Consider the following 23,346-nt stretch of genomic DNA (forward strand, 5'->3'; position numbering starts at 1 on the left):
CTCAGCGCGAGGCTGCTACTGTCCTTTACATTTCACAGTCACAGAGCACCTGTTACCTCACCTGTGATGACACTGGACAGCATTAGCTAACCTGTGTGTTTTTAAACAGTATGGCATTTCAATACAATACATGATCAGCTCACCTTTGTGGACAGCAGCTCACCTGCCCACTGTTCGGTTCAAAAGGAAGCAGCGTTTCAGTGTACTCATTTAAATACAGAGCTCGTGGGGGTGTAATATTAACACCATAGATATTATCATTAGTTTGAAACAATATATAATCATCTAACTGAGAACGAATAATAAGTTAATGTTAACAGTTTTTTAAAATACATTTCCATATTTAATAGGTTGGAAAAATACAGATTGGTGGCGTTAATTTGATACAGTAAATGATGAATAATCATCAACGCATTTTTTTAAATAGATGCTTTTCCTGCCTTTTTCAAAATGTGTATGTCACTTAATAACCAAGTTAGGGGGGCCTGGTCAAACTAATCTAATCATTTTATAAGAATTTGGCAATGTTCAAATTACAAGTCTGTTGAAAATAAAGATAGCCCAGTTTACTAAAAAATATTGTACTAAATAGAATACAATATATGTTATGTGGGGATTTTATCTTGGGTGTTTTATTAAAATAAATAATGTAAAACAAAAATGATTTTCCTGAAAGCTGAGTTTTGGAGAAACACGTCTTGAAGTTCCCTTAGCCCTGGTTAAGAAAAATCCTACAAAAATAGACTCTGATTATAATTTTCCTCTAAAATCAATATAAATAGGTGTTACACTATGGCTATCGCTTTTTACAAATCAGGAGATTTGTCCCTCGCGGCTCTCGGTTACACCTCACTCTATGTTGACGTGTGGCTCGAGTCTGGTAGCAGCTAGCTAGCCCTGCACTTGCTTATTGGCAGCGAATGTTTGAAGAAAGTCCTGACAGCTGACTCTTGGTAAAAAATACACTTTAAACAATGGCGGATGAGTGGGAAGAAATCCGCCGACTTGCTGCTGATTTTCAGAGAGCACAGTTTGCTGACACAGTGCAAAGGTAAGAACCTGTTAGCAGCGCAGCTAATGTTAGGTAGCATTAACTTTCATTCAGAAGTAACGCTGCTAAGCTATTTTTAAAATATCTTCTTTCTGTGAAATGCTATAATGTATAATACCAAATGTAGACGTACAATTAGCAGGTATGAGCCAGTTATGACACGTTCTTGCCCTTTTTCAGGCTATCGGAGAGGAATTGCATTGAAATTATTGCAAAACTGGTCCAAGAGAAGAAGCTGGATGTGGTGCACACACTGGATGGAAAGGAGTACATCACCCCGGCTCAGATTAGCAGGGAGATACGAGATGAGCTCTACGTGCATGGAGGTCAGTGTTCCACACATCATACTGTCTGCTTAGCAAGCTCAGAAGAACTTCCTCATGGCCTGAAAATCATGCATAACACTGTGAGCTGTAGCATATTGAGAGTTGGGGATGATAACAGTGAATTGTTCCTGTCATTCCATCTATACAGGGAGAATCAACATCGTGGACCTCCAGCAGGTGTGTTAAGCAGGTTGAAATGTGGCTGTGTGTACCAGCTGTGTCCTGTACCATATGTCAGACACACAATCCATGTTACCTACATTAGTTGATTTCCTATGAGTTATGTCTTGATCTTCTTATTTTCAGATCCTCAATGTGGATTGGGTCCATGTGGAAAGCAGAGCAAGTGACATTGCTAAATATGATAAAGGAGTTCAACTCGTACTGGGACAACTTATTGATGAGTGAGTATTCAGTGACAGTTAGCCTTCTATGAAAAGGTAGTATCTCTTGTTTCTTGGACAGTAACTAAACAAAAACTATCAATAGTGGTAGACTTTAAAGAACACTTATTCCTTGATTTCTAATGTGAAGTGAAGATCTCAATGAACAGGCAAAATTGAAAAGCACATATTTTCAGACTTTGCATCTGATCTTGTCTTTCTGCAGCTCGTACTTGGACCGCTTGGCTGAGGAAGTGAACGATAAGCTGCAGGAGGCTGGTTTGATCAGTATCGCAGAACTGTGTAAAAACTACGACCTCCCAGGAGATGTCTTGACTGAGGTGAGTGTCACCACTGCCAGCCTTTTACTGCATGTTTTCATCACAGCAGACGTCAGAAGAGAAGAATGAATATTGATAAATGTGTGTTTTGTGATGAACCTCAGGAGCTGTCAAAGCGTCTCGGGAAGCTGATCAAGGGAGAGATGGACGAGTACAACAGGGGGGTGATATTCACTCCATCTTTTGTTGCTCGTCACAAAGCCAGGATCCGAGGGCTGTTCAGTGCCATTACCAGGTAAACGTGGCTCATGCATTTCACACATTGGGCATCATTTCTTACACTATATTATTATTGCCTATTTGTATATTTCATTTTCATTCATTTTTACTTTATTTTTTAGTTCTAATTATTTGTATTTGTTTTGCTTCTCTTGTATTTCGCTGCTGCAACGCAAAAATTTCCCAGTTTAGGATAAATAAAGTACTTCTGATTCTGATCATGCAAGAAACTCTCGTACAACAGATTTTGCCAACTAGCTGCACTGACCAATTTCTCTTTGAAAGAAATGACCACGCTTACGATTAATCATAAAGTGTTCATCTAATAAATGTTTCAATGTTATACCCAAATTAGCATAATTACTTAAATGAATGCCTCATATTCACCTATATCTCTTACCCATGTAAATGACCATTATGCAACCTCCTGAGTCATGAACCGATTTGGTTTAGAAAGACATATTTAAGTATCTTTATGTCAGATTGTTCCCTTTATCACAGAGCTGCTCCAATATTACTGTATGTCATTGACAGATGTTAATATCATTTTCATTTGATTCGGGTCGCCTCATACAAATACTCACACTTCTAAGCGTGTTCTGTTTTTATCTGCTTGTCTGTCAGCAGGAATGAATCTCAGCAGAATTACATTTTTCTTTTTACCTTTTGGTTACAATTTTGTGGATGAAACACAGCTGAAAAGGAAACCCTGCAAAGTTATTTTGGGGTGTTAATTCTGCTTACTTTTCCCCATCTCACACACATGCAGGTGCTCAGGAACAGGTGTTATTCATCTGGCTGAAACAAGCAACTTAAAACCAGACTGGAGCACTCTTATTACGAAAGTTGATAGAAGAAAATGTCTTTGCATGAGGCCCAATGTTTTTATTGACTGTTATTTTTATTTCACACTAAATGCCCTCCTGATTCTGTCTCCTGCAGGCCGACACCTGTCAGCAGCATGATCGCAGCTTTTGGCTTCCAGGAACATCTTCTGTACTGTAAGCAGAGACGTTTGATGCCTCTGTGTGTTAGTGGCGGTAGTGTGCCTCGGTGTCTGATGCTGTGATGCTCTGTTGTTGCCAGCGGTCCTGGAGGAGCTGGTGAACACCGGGCGTCTGAAGGGCAGCGTGGTGGGAGGCCGGCAGGACAAAGCTGTGTACATCCCTGATATCTACTCCAAAACACAGAACGCCTGGGTAGACGCTTTCCTCAAGCAGAACGGATATCTAGGTACAGGTTTTATTATTATTATTATTCAGCATATTTTCCATTACAAATGGGCATTTCTCTCCTCATAGCTGAGAGTATTGTGAGACAGTTTTATTACCTGGTGGAAAACGTGGTGATGTTGAGCATGAGCGGAGAGCCTGGGGATGTTTTTATGAGCAGGGGAAGTGATTTTATCTTTATTTATTTTTACAACCAGGCAATATAAAACTGTTTCCGCAATGTGTCTTAAAAATATTATTCACTGCAACTAAATGAAACTACCAAACGTCTTCACGACAAACAATAGCGACCCTTAGCTTAGCTTAGTGATGGGGAAGTCATGTGACCGTGATGTTATATGCTGTACAGCATTACACTGTTACTATACAGTAGATTTTAAATACTTTTCTTTTTTGATTTTTAGTTTCTCTTTTATTTATTTGCATTGCATTTGATATAATAAGTACCCCTCCCAAACCTATGTATTTATTGTTAAGTACTGAATAATATATATTTGTATATACAGCTCTGGAAAAAATGAAGAGACCACTCCATATGTTTCTCAGATCTTTATCTCTACATGTATGGCAGCAATTCCAGTGTCTGTTGAATTCCAACACAGAGAAATGTTGTCAGTAGTTTATAGAATACATTAAAAAATACTCAAAGACATACCTATAAATAGTTAAACTAGATAAACCCATAATGCTGAAGGGGTCTCTTAATTTTTTCCGGAGCTGTATACGTGGCGTGATGTGGATGCAGGGTAGTCTGAGTGTGTTCCTCCTCCTGCAGAGTTTGATGCGCTGGTCCGACTGGGGATCCCTGAGCCAAGCAGCTACATCAAGAAGCGCTTCAAGTCCAGCAAGCTGCTGTTCCTCAGGGCGGCCTGCGTGGGGCAGGCCCTGGTGGACCAGGTGGAGGCTTCTGTGGAGGAGGCTGTCAACTCGGCCACATGGACTGACATACAGGTGCTCACACAGCTGTCCGTACTGAGCCACGGTTCATGGTAAATATATGAATCTCTCCTGCTTTAATCCTGGCTCTCACTCTGGCTCTTTTAGCCCATTTTGCCCAGCTGCCTGTCAGTGGAGGACATGGGGATTCTGATCACTGAGGCGATGAGAAGCACTAATGTCCAGTCCTCCGCCAGAGTGCTGGGAGACACGGTGGTCGTCAGTGAGAAGTTCATCAGCAACTGCCTCTCTCTGTTTGAGGAAGCCATGCAGCAGAAAGCTGAGAAGGTACAGCCATCTGCTGTCACATCTGCAGGACTAATATCAAAAGGAAGAAAGACTTTGAAAGTACAGTGTGTGTTCATGTGTCTCTCAGGAAGTGAAGAACAATCCAGTGTTCCTGATAACTGAAGACGATCTGAAGCAAGCGTCCATGCTGACAGAGAGCACAGCAACTTCCAAAAAGGACAAGAGAGAAGCAGAACGCAAGAAGAAGACCACAGGTTGGTGAAGTCCAGGCCACCACACACACACACACACACACACGTTGAAATCTAGTGCAGACTGTTGACACAATTGTCTCAGACTAATTTCTAAGATCTCTTTCTACATCAGAGAAATGTACGTCCTCTTGTTCCAGCGCTCTGAAGTGTCTGCGCTCTCCTAGGAGGTTTCTGGATCCTCAACAGTTCTCTGACTTGTTTATTTGTTTTGGAGCCCAGAACGCTAGGCGCTGGTTGTTAGGGAGCTATGAGACAGAGAAACAGAAGTGTCCAATGAGAGCGCTGAGAAAACTCGAGAAGGGCAGGGGGGGCACCAACATTCAAACTAGGGCTGCCGAGCAACTGTTGATCCTGATCATTAATCTACAGATTCATTATCATTAGGTCCATCGAAGGTTCCGGTGATGTCCTTTTTTTCCAGGACATAAAGACAAAGACAATGTTCAAACACACTACAAACAAAACAGGACCATATAATTAGGGGTGGGGGGTTGGGGGTGACAGTGTCCATTCAGTTTTATGCATTGACTTGTTGTATTAATACATGATTTACTTCATAACCAAGATATACTTTCATTATTAATATATAAATGTAGATATATTTTTCCTCCAGTTCTAAATGAACTTTCTCCATTTGTCTCACGAAGGGGAGTGGCCTAGATGGTTTGAGTCCAATAATTGTCCTTGAAAATACAGTCGGTTTATGATCATAGAAGGATAAAGACCTGAGAATATTCTCATTAAATGTATTTTGCAGATAATCTAAATGTTCTCTTACTGTCGTGTTGATGGACTCCTCCCAGCTGCTCTGATATCCAAGCTTCTTGAAGCCTCTTTTTGAATCCTTTCATGGGTAAAGGTGCAGGTCACATTAATGTAGTACATTTCATCCTCAGGAGTTATTTGCTGCAGATATTTTCAGGACTAAATGATGGTGAAACAGAAATTAAACTGCCCATATGGCTTTAGTAAATCTATCTTTTGATATTTTACGCCAGTTCCTTTCTTTGAGTATCAGATTGATTTAATCTCAGTCACAGTTTCAGAGGAAGACAACAAGAATGCAATTTGAATACATGTTTTTTAATGAACTGTACTAGAGAAAATGAATGAACATTTGAAGGGTACAGAACAGAAAGAATTTAAGATTAGTAATGTCACTTAGATCTGGAATGGTCAGCAGGTTAGATATACATATTATACATAATATATCATGTAGGGTGTGGCCTGCGATCGAGGGGGCACAGATTCAATCCCCACTGCAGGCAGCTTGTCGTTGTGTCCCTTGTCCGGACATTTTAACCCTACATTTCTCCTGTGGGGGTTTCAACAGCATTGATGTGTTACATGTCTAATACAGTGGTGTGCAAAAGTGTTTGCCCCCTTCCTGATTTCTTATTTTCTTGCATGTTTGTCACACTTAATTGTTTCAGATCAAACAAATTTAAATATTAGACAAAGATAACACAAGTAAACACAAAGTGCAGTTTTTAAATGAAGGTGTTTATTATTAAGGGGGAAAAAATCCAAACCTACATGGCCCTGTGTGAAAAAGTGATTGCCCCCTAAACCTAATAACTGGTTGGACCACCCTTAGCAGCAACAACTGCAATCAAGCGTTTGCGATAACTGCTAATGAGTCTTTTACAGCTCATCTCATCTTTGCAGAATTGTTGTTATTCAGCCACATTGGAGGGTTTTCGTGCATGAACTGCCTTTTTAAGGTCATGCCACAGAATGTCAATCGGATTCAGGTCATGACTAGGCCCCTCCAAAGTCTTCATTTTGTTTTTCTTAATCCATTGAATCATTGTCCTGCTGCAGAACCAAAGTGCGCTTCAGCACCAAAGTGCGCTTCAGCACCAAAGTGCGCTTCAGCTTGAGGTCACAAACAGATGCCCGGACATTCTCCTTCAGGATTTATGGTAGACAGCGGAATTTATGATTCCATTTACCACAGCAAGTCTTCCAGGTCCTGAATTAGCAAAACAGCCCCAGACCATCACACTACCACCACCACCATATTTACTGTTGGTAGGATGTTCCTTTTCTGAAATGCTGTTACTTTTACACCGGGTTTAATGGGGCACACACCTTCCAAAAAGTTCAACTTTTGTCTCGTCAGTCCACAGAGTATTTTCCCAAAAGTATTGGGGATCATCAAGATGTTTTCTGGCAAAACTGAGACAAGCTTTTATGTTCTCTTTGGTTAGCAGTGGTTTTCGTCTTGGAACTCTGCCATGCAGGCCATTTTTGCCCGTTCTCTTTCTTATGGTGGAGTCATGAACACTGACCTTAACTGAGGCAGGTGAGGCCTGCAGTTCTTTGGGTGTTGTTGTGTGGTGTTTTGCGACCTCTTGGATGAGTCGTCGCTGCACTCTTGGTGCAATTGTGGTCGGCCGGCCACTCCTGGGAAGGTTCAACACTGTTCAATGTGTAGCCCTCCAAACCACTTAGCTCAGGACAGGTTAAGTAAACCAGGACAGTAGTACAAGCATGGGAGGAGCTGTGGTGGGACCTACTATAAGCTCTCCTATCTAGGGTTCTCACTTTGGTCACGAAAAGCCCTCAGGTAGCACGGCGATAGGCCGTAGCTATTCATGGGTTTCAGTCACGTGACTTTTGTTGTCCTGCCGCCATCTTTAGGACCGTGCAGAGCATCGAGTGCTAAGCGCCTTCTAATGGTTCGAGTGGGAAATGGCTAGCCAAACTCATCTCTCCGCGGAGGAGAAGCAGCGTTACGTGACAAAAACAAGTATTTCAGGATTGGATCCATATGTTCTGCCAAATGGCATACTAACCCCGCTTTTGTCCGCTGAATATTTGCCAAACGTTTGTTTCGGCGACATTTTCATTGACCTGGTACACAACCCGTCGCCTTACAGCAGGGAGTCTCTGAAGGCGTTCAAAAGCACTGAGGCGTACCTTTATTTTCGATCAGGATGGGAACACGAGCCGCGGATTTATCATGTGAAGATTAAGAAAATGTTCGTAATCATAGGAAAGGTAAGATAAGTGTTTACGTACTATGGTCTTATTACTATGCTATTAAGTTGCCTGGTGCTTTTAACTGACCTAGCCAGCCAGGCTAAGTCAAATCTAGAAGCTAGGCTAATAATTAACATTTGCCAATGGTATCATTAACTGGTCTTATCTGTTAATGTAAACATAGTAATGTAGAAAATAGCTAGCAGTCTTAAATAATGTTATATGTTGAATCATGGGTTACCATGTAATCTGGCTATACTATCTCTAAATTTATCATTTGCAATTTGTGTTTCAAACTTAATAATAATAAATAAAAATACAAATAAAAAAATAATAACTAATCCATAGACGTATCTCCCCGATGAAACAATCCCGCGTAGTCCTCCTGTTGGCCCAATGTCCTTCTTCTGTCAACCGGCAGCAGGCAGGCACACGAGTCTCTTAAGATTACGTCTATAGGCCTACTGTTCAACTACGAAACAATAAACCCGGACTCCGGACAACGCAGCTAAACTTGAGGCTAACTTAGCCGTTGCTACAGTTAGCATAATCTTGTGAATTTGTCACCAAATGGGTTCCCCGCTTTTCTCCCAGGTACTCGAACACACAACAGCACTTCTATCTTATTTTAACATTGGTAACCCAAAATAAATAAAGATGTTTTCTTCCGGTCTTAACTTCTCTGTACTTTACCTCTCTCTCCTTTTCGCGCTTCTCCTACCTAAGTCCCCCCTCTTCTCAAACCCGGTAGGTTAGAACACTGAACTCTGATTTGTTCGCTATATAACTGACACCTCTACCAACCAATACACAGGACTTCTAAAACATAGGAAATATGACAACTTAACGAATAACTGACACTGAATGTACTCTTCTTGTAACTTAGTGGTGACGAAACAAAACAACATGCCAATACACATATGTATAACCCTTTTCATTTCTTTATAAATGAAAATGTAAACAGAAATTAGTAGGGCACTACACATGTTTTCGCCATTTATGGATAATGGCTCTCACTATGGTTCGCTGGAGTCCCAAAGCTTTAGAAATGGCTTTATAAACTTTTCCAGACTGATAGATCTCAATTACTTTGTTTCTCATCTGTTCCTGAATTTCTTTGGATCGCAGTATGATGTCTAGCTTTTGAGGATATTTTGGTCTACTTCACTTTGTCAGGCAGGTCCTTTTTAAGTGATTTCTTGATTGAGAACAGGTGTGGCAGTAATCAGGCCTGGGTGTGGCTAGAGAAATTGAACTCAGCTTTCCAAAGATGTGATAAACCACAGTAAATTCATGTTTTAACAGGGGGGGGCAATCACTTTTTCACACAGGGCCATGTAGGTTTGGATTTTTTTTCCCCTTAATGATAAACACCTTCATTTAAACTGCACGTTGTGTTTACTTGTGTTATCTTTGTCTAATATTTAAATTTGTTTGATGATCTGAAACATTTAAGTATGACAAACATGCAAGAAAATAAGAAATCAGGAAGGGGGCAAACACTTGGGGAACACCACTGTATGCGTAATATGTATTGTAAAGTACTTTGAGCACCTGGAAAGGCACTAAAATAAATGCAATGAATTATTATTATTAGTGAAGAAGGTTATTAGTTTGTGTTTCATACATCATGTGCCAACTGTTTGTCTTCCCAGAGGGCAGCGGCTGCGCGAAGTCAGGCGGGGGAGGCAATGCCAGAGAGTTCCGCATCCGTAAAACCAAAAAGAAAGGGAGGAGGGACGAGGACAGCGACGAGGAGACCGGACCCTCTCAGCAAAGTACGCTCATGGACACACAGCTACTTCCTGTCACAGGGACACCATGTGTCTGTGTGACATTAAGCCTGCTCACTGTAACAAGAGTCTGAAGGCGGGGGGGAGAGAAATCTCCCCCCTGGGTTGTTAAGCTTTTTTCATGGGAGACGGAGTGATCTTTAGAATCCCTGTGAGACTAATTAGTGTTTTACCTCTCAAAGATCGCAGTAAACAGACTGCAGCCCCCTTCATGGCCCAGGAGGAGATCGTGACTGTTCTAGAAGAGAGAGTAAGCGACTGCCCCGAAGAAATCCTCTGTGAACTGGCGGAGCAGCTAGTCAGGTAATACTCAGAATCAGAATTCCTCTATCAGTCCCATAGCGGGGAAAGTGAGGTACTTTTACTCAGGTACATTCTTGAGACTTTTACTTTAGTTAAGTATTTAAATGTTGTTGCTCCCTTGTACTTCTTCTCTACTACAGTTCAGAGGTAAATGGTGTACTTTTACTGCAGTACATGTATTTAATCCCTTTAGTTTCTTTACAGATCTGGATTAATGATGGTAAATATAATCAGCCCTTAAATCAGACTTTAGTTCACCTGGAGTAAATTCAGCAGCTACCCTGTAGTATACAAAGCCATTAAAATAGCTGCACCTTTACCAGCTCTGAGAACACTACTCAAATACAAGATCTGAGTACTTCTACTTTTACTCAAGAACAAGATCTGAGTACTTATACTTTTACCCAAGTACAAGATCTGAGTACTTCTACTTTTACCCAAGTACAAGATCTGAGTACTTCTACTTTTACCCAAGTACAAGATCTGAGTACTTCTTCTTTTACTCAAGTACAAGTACACGTTCTCACTGTGAGTGTCTCTGCAGGCCTCTGAGTAAAGCCTATCAGGAGGTGCTGCGCTCGGTGTTCATGTCCTCCACCAGCTCACCGTCCAGGGCCAACAAGAAGAAGAGCATGAAGGATCTGCAGGAGGAGATCAGCAGCCTCTACAACAACATCCGCCTCTTCGAGAAAGGCACCAAGTTCTTCTCTGGTAAATTGTACACTAGAGTGGAAATCTTAAATGATAGGAAAACCTTTCTCGGTCCAACCAGAACGCCTGAAGGCAGACACATGCAGTGAGTGGAGCACAATTACATAAATAATAATAATATACTTTATTTATATAGCAACTTTCGAAACATAGATACAGGTGATATATCTTTCACATTAAAAGTGCACTAAACAACATATTTAAAGAAAAAAATTCAATCGCATAAAAGCAATTCTAAAAATGTGAGTTTTAAAAGTGATTTGATCAAATGAAATCCCTTAAGGGACAGTCCTTCACTGAATAAAAAACACACAGTTTTCCTGTTATTTGTGCAACCTATATTGTGTTGCTGTGAGTTACTGGTTGTTGTGAGCATCAGCGTGGACATGTCTGCCTTCTCTCCAACAAATGGCAATAGATTAAACTCGACAGCGCCAGGTTACACCCTGGTTACTCAGGATCATCACTGACGTGTTGTGAGCAGTCTCATTTAGGCACTATTTTCTTCCCACTAAATGCCAAAACTTTGGAGATTTATAAATCCTGTACAGATAGAAGGAATCTTTTTGTATTGAGGTGTGAACACTCACTCCAGCAGAACTGTTCAAGGTTTTTGGTCCTCCTATTTGGGATTTAGTCATTTTGCAGGAAGGAGTTGCGGTTGCTTGTCAGTCGGCATTAAGAACGACTATGTTTTATGGGCTTGTGTGTTCTAAATCCCTCATGCTGTATTTATGACGTATAGGGGCCTTAACACACTCGGTATATTACACTCTATCACACGTAGAACTACGCAGTGAATCTGTAAATAAAGGGAGAAAAGTCAAAGCTAACTTTATTGAAATCCTTGACTCATGCAGATGAAACCCAGGTCCACATTGCCAAGCACGTTCTGAAGACTGTGTGCACGGACGTCTCCAACATCCTGGTGAACTTCCTGGCTGCTGACCTGATGATGTCTGTGGAGAATCCCAGCACCATCACCCCTGAGGTGAGTAAAGGTCCTGCTCTGTGTGTCAGGGCCAATAGAAACAACAGGATGTGCTATGCCTTTACAGAATCCTATTGCTGACACATGGAGTCATTTCACTCAGTTAGGAACCTTAAGACAGACTACTGGTCCGGAGTCTCCTCTCACTGTTCAGCTGGAGAATTAGAATACCTTTATTCCCCCACAGAGGGGACATTAACATTGTTAGAACAAGTAACAATGTTAATTGTTGATCCAACACCATCATCAAGTTTGCTGACGACACGACCGTCATCGGCCTGATCACAGACGGCGACGAGACGGCGTACAGAGAGGAGGTCAGAGCCCTGACATCTTGGTGCCAGGACAACAACCTCCATCTCAACGTCAGCAAAACAAAGGAGCTGATTGTGGACTACAGGAAGAGGCAGAGAGAGGCACACACACCCATCACCATCGACGGGACTCCTGTGGAGAGAGTCAGCAGCTTCAGGTTCCTCGGGGTAAACATCAGTGAGGACCTGACATGGACACATCACACCAGGGTCATATCCAAGACGGCTCGACAGCGGCTCTTCTTCCTCCGCAGGCTGCGGAAGTTCAACATGGACTCCAGGATACTCTGCAACTTCTACAGGTGCACCATCGAGAGTATCCTGACTGGCTGCATCACCGCCTGGTATGGCAGTTGCACCGCCCTCAACCTCTAGACTCTACAGAGGGTGGTGAAAACTGCTCAGCACATCACCAGGACGGAGCTGCCATCCATGGAGGACCTCTACACCCAGCGGTGTAGGAAGAAGGCCGGTAGGATATTAAAGGACCCCCATCACCCCAGCAACAATCTGTTCTGTCTGCTGCCGTCTGGCAGACGGTACCGCAGCATCCGGACCAAGACCACCAGACTCAGAGACAGTTTTATACCACAGGCTATAAGACTACTGAACTCCTGACCTCTGTGAATGTCTACTCACATCTTTTTACACACATACATGTATATCTATATATTATACATATCTGTTTATAGTACACATATCTATATATTGTACATATCTGCCATATACATCTGCTATACATAATATATGCATCTGCCCATACCTCCTCATTCCACAAGTATTTAAATACTCTCAATGTATTCCACATATGTATATATTTCACATCCTCAAATCTTTATTGTTGTTATTGTAAATATTCTTCTCTCTTTTTGCACTATTTTATTTATGTTATTTTAGCACCATGTACAGTGGGGCAAAAAAGTATTTAGTCAGCCACCAATTGTGCAAGTTCTCCCATTTAAAAAGATGAGAGATGCCTGTAATTTTCATCATAGGTACACTTCAACTATGAGAGACAGAATGGGGGAAACAATCCAGGAAATCACATTGAAGGATTTTTAATGAATTAATTGGTAAATTCCTCGGTAAAATAAGTATTTGGTCACCTACAAACAAGCAAGATTTCTGGCTCTCACAGACCTGTAACTTCTTCTTTAAGAGGCTCCTCTGTCCTCCACTCGTTACCGGTATTAATGGCATCTTTTTGAACTCGTTATCAGTATAAAAGACACCTGTCCACAACCTCAAACAGTCATACTCCAAACTCCACTATGGCCAAGACCAAAGAGCTGTCAAAGGAGACCAGAGACAAAATTGTAGACCTGCACCAGGCTGGGAAAACTGAATCTGCAATAGGTAAGCAGCTTGGTGTGAAGAAATCAACTGTGGGAGCAATTATTAGAAAATGGAAGACATACAAGACCACTGCTAATCTCCCTCGATCTGGGGCTCCACGCAAGATCTCGCCCCGTGGGGTCAAAATGATCACAAGAACGGTGAGCAAAAATCCCAGAACCACACGGGGGGACCTAGTGAATGACCTGCAGAGAGCTGGGACCAAAGTAACAGAGGCTAACATCAGTAACACACTAGGGCCAGGGACTTAAATCCTGCAGTTCCACACGTGTCCCCCTGCTTAAGCCAGTACATGTCCAGGCCCGTCTGAAGTTTGCTAGAGGGCATTTGGATGATCCAGAAGAGGATTAGGAAAATGTCATATGGTCAGATGAAAGCAAAATAGAACTTTTTGGTAAAAACTCAAATCGTCGTGTTTGGAGGAGAAAGAATGCAGAGTTGCATCCAAAGAACACCATACCTACTGTGAAGCATGGGGGTGGAAACATCATGCTTTGGGGCTGTTTTTCTGCAAAGGGACCAGGACGACTGATCCGTGTAAGGGAAAGAATGAATGGGGCCATGTATCGTGAGATTTTGAGTGAAAACCTCCTTCCATCAGCAAGGGCACTGAAGATGAAGCGTGGCTGGGTCTTTCAGCATGACAATGATCCCAAACACACCGCCAGGACAACGAAGGAGTGGCTTCGTAAGAAGCATTTCAAGGTCCTGGAGTGGCCTAGCCAGTCTCCAGATCTCAACCCCATAGGAAATGTTTGGAGGGAGTTGAAAGTCCGTGTTGCCCAGCGACAGCCCCAAAACATCACTGCTTTAGAGGAGATCTGCATGGAGGAATGGGCCAAAATACCAGCAACAGTGTGTGAAAACCTTGTGAAGACTTACAGAAAACGTTTGACCTCTGTCATTGCCAACAAAGGGTATATAACAAAGTATTGAGATGAACTTTTGTTATTGACCAAATACTTATTTTCCACAATAATTTGAAAATAAATTCTTTAAAAATCCTACAATGTGATTTCCTGGATTTTTTTTCTCATTTTGTCTCTCATAGTTGAGGTATACCTGTGATAAAAATTACAGGCCTCTCTCATCTTTTTAAATGGGAGAACTTGCACAATTGGTGGCTGACTAAATACTTTTTTGCCCCACTGTATGTTGAGTTGTTGGAGGAGCACGCGACATAAGATTTTCATTGCCAACATATACGCTGTATCTGCTGTGCATATGACAAATAAAACCTTGAAACCTTGAAACCTAAAGAGCCAAAGCTAGTTTAATATTAATTAAGAAGCATGCATAAAAATGTGAAAGATCAGACTAGAAATTACACAATTTACAATTTACAAAAAAAACATCCTGTACCATAACAGTTGTGTGGTAGCAGCTAGGCTATGCTATTAAAGGTGGAAGTATATACTGTATTGCAGCAGTTATTTACAGATGTATTACAGGAGTTTAATTCAGTCAGTAATTATAATTATGAAGCGGTGGAGTAATTTATGTATTTATTTAAACAAGGCCCATGCATACAAATACATGAATCTCAGAAAAAAGAAGAGATGTTTTATGCCAGATTTGAGCTAATAGCTCATTTCCATCTGCCGTCTGAGGAGTGTGTATATACAGCTGTGGAAAAAATGAAGAGACCACTCCACATGTTTCTTAAATCTTTATCTCTACATGTATGGCAGCAATTCCATTTCAGTAGTTTATAGAAAACAATATAAAAACTCAAAGACATACCTATAAATAGTAAAACAGAGAAACTGATAATGCTGCAGCGGTCTCTTCATTATATCTGGAGCTGTATATATATATATATATATATATATATATATATATATATATGCTCTGTGGGGCTGGTGAGAGTTGGTTCTTGGTGATGAAGGTCTCCGATGTGTTCCTCAGGTCAGAGTGAAGATTCTGGGTAAGCTGTCGGAGGATACCAGAGGACCTCTGATGAAGCTGCACAACTGCCTGAACGGCAAGGTGAGTGTTTCCTGTCAGTGACATCATGAGCTGCTTTGTTTGAAGAATCAAACTGAAATACAGACTCCTTCACAGACCATCGAAGACTTCCTAACCAACATCGAGACGTGTGCAGAGGTGTGCGGCTTCATGCTGAAGAAGGGAGACAAGAAGAAGGAGAGGTAATAAAAAACACTTTGGTTTTTTAATGTGTTGTAGAGGCGCTTTAAGCCACTGAGGATCCGCTGTCTGGACACTCACTTAACGTGGTGGTGTCCTTTTAGCTTGCTTCTTATTTCCATTCTCCATACACAAAATGACCCATAACACAATACCTCAGGCAGCAGAACTGGGCCTCAGCGTGATAATTGGCTGCTCCATGTGTCTTTGAGAGATGCTTCCATTTGTGGTGGTGCTGAATGTGAACGTGTCGCACAGACAGGCGCTGTTCCTGCACCGCCAGGCGCTGATGGAGCAACTGAAGGAGACGGAGGATCCTGCTCTGGTGCTCCACCTGACCAGCGTACTGCTGTTCCAGGGCTCCACCCACTGCATGCTGCACGCCCCGGGCCGCTGCGTGCCCCACATCATCGGCACGCTCTGCGGCCGGATACCAGCGGTGAGTCTGACCCTCAATAAGCCTTTTCAAACTGGAATGAGGCATTCAACACTAACCATTAACACAACCTCTTGTGGGTTTGATTTGACCACCTGCAGCAGAACTAGAGGTGCCTGTCCCTGAACACAACACGGAGCAGAAAGTTAAAGCTTTAACAAACGGCTCGTCACCGTTAACAAGTGCTTTCTATGCTCTGTTTACCAAGGTTTTTACTTCACAACTTAAAGAAGTGCATACACAATGACAATATGCTATCAGTTAGCAATGGAAAGCAAAGTGTCAACAAATACAAATGAGAAAATAGATTGGCCAGATCTGGTTCCAGGTCAATACTGGACTGGAACAAGTGCTGTTGATGGTCACTGGGCCTCGGGAGGGTTTGTGAGTTTGCTGATCAACTCTTTCAACACTTTGGGTTTGTGACAGACACATAAAGCTATTTTGTCAATAGGTCAATTACACACCACCTCTGTGCTTAGAGACAGATGTGTAGTTCCATGGAAACCTACAGCCGCTCTAGCAGGGAGACTTGTTCTGTGCTTCAGTGTGGTCTGAATGCTTCAGCTCCACTTTAGGATTGTTTACATCCAGCATTTAGACTCAGCAGCTGTTGTTAATCGCCAGCTGTTCCACTGTCGCTGTAATAGAGTGTGTGTGTGTGTGTGTGTGTGTGTGTGTGTGTGTGTGTGTGTGTGTGTGTGTGTGTGTGTGTGTGTGTGTGTGTGTGTGTGTGTGTGTGTGTGTGTGTGTGTGTGTGTGTGTGTGTGTGTGTGTGTGTGTGTGTGTGTGTGTGTGTGTGTGTGTGTGTGTGTGTAGGAGCAACAGCAGCTGCTGGCGGCCTACCAGAGCCTGGTGGTGAAGCAGCTGGTGAGCCAGAGTCAGAGCAGGAAGCAGGAGGAGGCTGGGGGGGAGGCTGAAGGAGTGGGGGAGCAGGACGAGGAGGCCCGCAGCGTCCGCTCGCAGCTCCTGATCCTCACACCGCAGGTCAAAGACCTGATGCTGTCCCAGAGGAAGGCATCTACTGCAGAGGACTGACAGGGATCTGAGGAATGGTTCATAAAGTATCCTCTCACATGTTCAGATGAAGACTTTTAACTCTGCTAGAGCAGATGTTGGCCTTTAGTTTTGTGATGTATTAATGTGGCCATAAATCGAAATTATTAAAGGAAAATTCCTGTGTGGGATGTCTCCCTGTAAACACATTTCACATGAAAATCCTCAATGAGGTTCTAATCTTCATGCATTCATTAAAGTTCTCCTCTTCCTCATGTGTTGAGTGACTTATTGTAAAAGACTGTACAGATACAGAGTCTGTGTGTATGACTCGTGGTGCCTCGATGGCTATAGAAACACAGGTATTCATAACCTTGCAAACAGCAGTTGGCAAAGCAAAGTGCTTGTTCTAGAACCTGAGTAAATATGAAGAGTAAACTCAGTCTGCTGCCGAGCACCATGCCATCAAACAAGCCAGTAAAACTTTTAGGTGAGAAGGCCTTGATGTAATAAGATAAAATGACTAATTGAAGCTTCTTCATTTCCTTGATAATTGAAGAATTCCTCAATTCAGTCAGCTGGTGACAGTTGAGTATACCTCCTGCATTAAATGTAATGTGTGTTTAGAGATTACAGTGAATTGTTTCTGTGAGGGGCAAAGTAATGGCACTGGAAAATATAAGTTGTTTTTCTCTCCCTGTGGATAACTATAGATCCTCAGAAAAGGGTTCTTTTTTTCTCTGTGATTCTGCATTGGAACACTGGAGGGCGCTGAACACTACAGGAACACCCCTTTAGGAGCAGTGAAAATAAACCACATTTGAATATCATACCAAATCTATGACGTATTAAAGATACATCGCACTACATGGCCAAAGATATCACTTGCATGTGGGGTTGTTAGATAAAATAAGACTTTAAATAACTTCAAATACAACCAACAACTTGGAATGAATAAAAGTAATAATATGAACTATGTAAGCGCTAAACAAGTCGGAGAGGTAAAATACGATTGTGTTTCAGTGGTGATACTTGATTTAGTCCGTACTATTAATAACATGTTATGCTATGGTACAGTAGAATGGGATATGATTTATACCGGTGATAAAACATTACCATGCCTTTCATGACATACTTAAATATATTTTTCACAATTATACAATGTGCATTTTATCATATTGTTTTTCGAAATGGAATTGAGACACTAAACTAACTTGCTGAGCTACACCATGCTCTAATGTCCCTTTTCCGACATAGTTTACATGATTTTTTTAAGACACAATGAAGTGACTTTTATTACATACTTTAGTTTGATTTTGTATAACTTTTGGCTTACTATGACTATAAAATGTAATACCTTGCATACTATCACTTTCAATGTGTTTTTATGAGAAATTATACAAAGAGATCTTATCACATACTACAACTCGTCATGACATACCATTGATTTGAACTGTTGTAAAAATGTTTACTATTGCTGCCACACTAAATAAAAAAGGCTCAGTATCACGTCATTAGGTGATACTGAAACGAAACTAAACGAAACGAGAGGCATAAGCTAAAGGCACTATGGCTCGTTTGCACGATTCGATTAAACTGTACTTTAAGCTTGGTTTGAGACATGGTGAGATCAAGGATGGATAACTGCACGGACCTACCGGGCCCAGGCCCAGGGGCCAGAGGGCCAAGGGGGCCCTGAAGCCCAAGCCTGCGCTATCATTTCAATATTGTCTCTACAACATAATACAATTAATGGGGCCCTGAAACCATATAACATAGGTTATATTATGTAATATATCTTAATAGGGCCCCTCAATCATATGCCACGGGTTGTGTAATTAATTCATCCCTCATACATTAAAGCCCCCCCCCCCCCCAAATTAAATAGAATGCATACCTGCAAACTAGTCACCTTTCGGCGAAATTCGCCGTTTTCAACTCAAAATATGTCATTGACGTGAATCGTGTAGATCCGAAGAGTTTTTTTTAGGGGGGGGGGGGGCTGACCGACGACTGACCGACCAACCATAGACTGTATAACCGACTGTATAATGAGCAAGAAACACGTTTGCTATCTTCACAATAAATAAAATCTTTGTTCAAATGACTCGTTCCACGACCACCGACCAATCATAAGCAAGATAAACCACAGCGCGCGCTTTTTTACCCATCGGTCCCTCTTGGAGTGGAGTGCTCAGTCGTCAGCGAGTGGTTCTTCTGGACAATTTTCGGGATACGTTACAGATACAAGTTTTGAGGTAAATCTAGTAGCAGGTAATCTGGCAAACACATTGTATGCTGTATCATTTTAACGTTGCTGAAGTAAAATTATTTTAGCCAAATAAAGTGTATTAACATGCTTAAGCTTATCAGCTTGTTAGGTTGCTAGCTAACCTCAGTGAATTGTGTTAAAGTTAGCCTAGACCAGTTCTACGTCACCTCGTTCAATGCGAAAAGAATACGTTTGTGAAGGCTGATCTCCACAGCATCCGTCCTGTTATCTGATATTACTGGGGGCTATTTCATTGTGGTCAGATATGAGAGGGATGAAAACGAACACGTAATGAACAAATACACATCCGTGTGTGGTTTAGTGAGTAGCTAGTAGTGGTGCAACGCATCATCATTGATCCGTGATCCGTTCGGATCAATTATTTCGGTTTCGCATTCATCAACTTTTTAGTAGCTACGAAAAGTTTGGAGTTACGAACAAAATCTACAAACGCTGGCGACCGTGTGTAGAGTTAGTTTACAGTAAGCACATATAACGCTTCACTGTTGGAAATGACAGCATTCATATTGCGCTGTGTTATGTACACAAGACGCAGATGCCTTTGAAACACGCGATCTAAAAACGAAAACATGTTTTATATGTAGTAACAATTGTTGGCAATTGGCAGGTTTAAGATCCAGATTAGGTTCATGGTTGTGAATTATCTGTGTAAATCGGCTCTATAGATTACACGTTCATTCTACATGTTGAATGATGATAGCGTAATACAAATATAGGCTATACCAGAGAACTTTTAATATTGACGAGAACGTTCACTCTCAAAACCGTTCCGGTATGGTACTGCACCTGGGGGGCGCTGGTGGGCCAGTGCAGAATGAATGTGGTCCTATGGAGCCCCACCCATAGATTCCTACATTTCTTTGGATATAATTTTTTTTTAAATCACTGCTATAGTTTTTTAAACATGGAATGGATAATCCTCACAAACGACACATAGCTAGTATTTTATATTCGCTTGATTTTGACTAAAATTAGGTTTTTGTAAATCGGATGACGTCATGCGTGATAAATTGCTTTACGGCACCTTGTGTCTCTCCTTCCCTTTCCTTTCCCTCGCAGCAACAGCTGCATACGATCGCAGCTGATTTGGCTCCGTGGGACTGATTTGAACTCACCTCCTTTAGCATTTGACAAATTATTCGCAGACCTGTGTTTATGAAGTAATTGAGCAAAGTACAATCAGTGATGTCTCTAGTCACATTTGTCAACTTCCTTCAGGCATTGACAATTGCGCAGATTTTCCCTCCAAATTTTTTAAATACCGGCTTTCTTGCGAAGCCGAGCGCAGATAGGCTGCATATAGTACAGATATAACTGAATATAGAAGGAAAACATGTTACCTTTCATCATCCTTGGGGAAGCTGAAATAGGACAGTCCTTTTTGAGAATTTTTGCAATTAATTGCAGCACACTGACGCGGCATCTTTATCTTAATCAACTTTTTTTTACGGAATGTTTAATGTTTAATGTTCTAGAAAGCGGGATTTATCCTTAAGGTAGCAATATAGCAATATCGAACATACGCTCAAGGTAAGAAAACAAACACATGCTCGTAATCAGTTAACTTTCAAATTTATTTTTACAATACAATGTATGTGTGTGGTAGGATCAGTACATCCAAAGTTGACCATAATCAAATAAAAAAGTTCGATTGTAATGTCCTTTCAGAGTCCTCCTTAAGAGCTTTCTTCTTCTTCTCTTTTAACGGCGGTTGGCACCTTAAGAGCGTTGTTGATGTTCTGTGGACAGGTACCACAAAGCGTATTCTTCGGTCGTAACCAGTCGTGAGTTCTTCATTGACCAATCGGCTTTCATTAGCCAGATGCTAGCAGAACCTGGGTCGCAACTGCCCAACCTGTAAGAAAACAAAAGGCTATGACCCCCAGATTATTCCACTTTTGACGAAAAATCCCTGTCGACCTCTCGGAAACCACAGTAGTATTTTGGATTGTGTAGACGATATGCTAGGAGAATGATGTAGCTAGCCGCCTAGCTCCATAGGGGTCCATGTATTCTGCACTCGCCCGCGATCGCCCCCTAGGTGAACTGCAGCCAAATTCGGTACAATGGGGGTGAATAGAGAGTGAAGGGGCTTTCCGTAGACGGGCTTTGGCTATACATACAATGACAAAACTGCTGTGGGCGATATGTTATCCGTATCCTTTGTTAAAGTTAATGTTCAATAGCTCTATGCCAATGGGAACAACAGAACGTGCGCATTACATATGGACCAATGCGACACGTTCATTACGGCCGTGGACCGATAAACACTCAGTAACGTACGCACACCAACCGGCATTTGCGTGTTTAACACCTTGTTTAACACCGTGTTTAACACTGGCGTTACCGCCGCTTCACTTAAATAATGAAGAACTGCTTTTAATTACGACTTGGCCGAGATCTTAACGTGCTGTTCATGCGTTTCCCATGAATAGCCTACTACTATAACTCGGAGCGGAGCAGGATATAATGCGCATGCGCGGCGTTGCTAGGCAACGTGTACAAAGGCTGGGGGGGGGGGGTTTAGTTTGTCACCTTTTTCAGCCCTTCTGAGTCTGCAGGTATGAGAATGGCATATGATAGGTCATATAGGGCCCCTGAACCACAGTTTATGAATGTTATTCATCTCTAATATCGGAAAAGGGCCCTTAAATCACTTAGAATGGGGTAGGGTATACCATAAAGCAGGGGTTCCCAACCTTTTGCAAGCTGGGCCCCCGTTTTGAAGGTTAGAATATTGTCGAGAATATTGTGTTTAATTAACCTGTTGTCACCAACAGACCGTTTCTCAACTCCAGGACACGGGTTTCAATGACCAACTCAAAAACTACAGCCATCCCCCCCTGCTCAGCCAATCACAACCCCGCACACCACCAACCTTACTGTGCAGCTCTGTGATTGGCTGAGAGACGGGATGGCTGACTGACCCACACAGCAACCTACAACCAGATCGCTACAATATTAATATCAGTATGCGTGCTTTGAGGAGGATTTTGAAATGCATGGGGTTGTACCGAAGGAAGAACGAATCCGACCCCATTGAGGTAGCGTCGTTCCTAATTGATCAACTGGAGGGGCAAGGAAGGCTGGCAAGTAGCAGCAGGACCTCACTGGGACACATGCCAGTTCAGTGGAGACCTTATTTATACAGTCTATGGTGGAGACGCATGCTATGTGAAAGACCGTCGAGGCCAGACCTGGGCATTGACTGCCCCCGGGCCACACACGGCCCTTTGACTGACTCTGACCGGCCCGTGTAAGGTTAATTGGAAATTACAAAATAAACATATTTTCTCATTTTACCTCATGCATGGACTAAAGCTGCATTGCTTTTATTTTGAAGTTGTTTTTTATTCACGTACATAATGACGCAATACGTATATCAAGACATGCACATGAATGGATCGTTGTCACAAGGCGACTTTAGCCCTCAGAAAGGTCCGCTCATGCTAAAAAAAAAAAGAAAGGTAGATGCCGAATGCAGGGTTTTCAACAAAAATTGGACTGCTAAGTATTTATTTACTGAAGTCGGAGGTAAAGCCGTGTGTTTAGTTTGCGGGGAGCAGATCGCCGTGTTTAAGGACTACAATTTGAGTCGGCATTACGAGACGAAACACGCGGAGAAATACAAAAACTTGACTGATGCTGAAAGGTCGCAGACATCGAAAGCTTTGCTAGCTAAGCTGCAAAAGCAGCAAGGCTTTTTTACCAAGCTTCACACATCCAGGGATGCAGCATCCAACCAGCTTTGTGATATCCCACAAAATCGCTAAAAGCAGTAAGCCATTCTCGGAGGGGGAGTTTGTGAAAGAGTGCTTGGTGGACTCTGCAGCACTAATATGCCATGAAAAAAAGAGCAAGTCCCGCTGTCCAAGCGAACCGTGACGCGAAGGATCGAGGGCATTGCGGGGAATCTGGGGGATCTATTTTTGCATTGTATTATACATCAACATGTGTTGTGCAAGTCGGTGCTAAAAATGGACCATGTTATTGATGTTGTAACTAAAATAGTAAACTTCATCAGGG

The 23,346-nt window shown here is 42.0% G+C and overlaps 1 protein-coding gene across 1 annotated transcript; it reads left to right on the forward strand.

Annotated features, from left to right (window-relative positions):
• Positions 1 to 828: 828 nt before the first annotated feature.
• Positions 829 to 17,302, forward strand: ufl1 (UFM1-specific ligase 1). Its single transcript, XM_063901373.1, has 19 exons — positions 829 to 1,051; positions 1,232 to 1,377; positions 1,526 to 1,554; positions 1,684 to 1,781; positions 1,987 to 2,101; positions 2,206 to 2,336; positions 3,263 to 3,321; positions 3,407 to 3,553; positions 4,328 to 4,503; positions 4,597 to 4,776; positions 4,865 to 4,991; positions 9,635 to 9,757; positions 9,955 to 10,075; positions 10,620 to 10,786; positions 11,647 to 11,777; positions 15,356 to 15,436; positions 15,512 to 15,597; positions 15,854 to 16,034; positions 16,851 to 17,302. Exons 1-19 carry the CDS (start codon positions 975 to 977, stop codon positions 17,067 to 17,069), a joined length of 2,394 nt encoding a protein of 797 aa, XP_063757443.1. The 5' UTR covers positions 829 to 974; the 3' UTR covers positions 17,070 to 17,302.
• The last annotated feature ends 6,044 nt before the right edge of the window (positions 17,303 to 23,346 follow it).

The sequence above is a fragment of the Eleginops maclovinus genome, chromosome 15, assembly GCF_036324505.1.
Source record: "Eleginops maclovinus isolate JMC-PN-2008 ecotype Puerto Natales chromosome 15, JC_Emac_rtc_rv5, whole genome shotgun sequence".
Classification (NCBI taxonomy): Eukaryota; Metazoa; Chordata; class Actinopteri; order Perciformes; family Eleginopidae; genus Eleginops; species Eleginops maclovinus.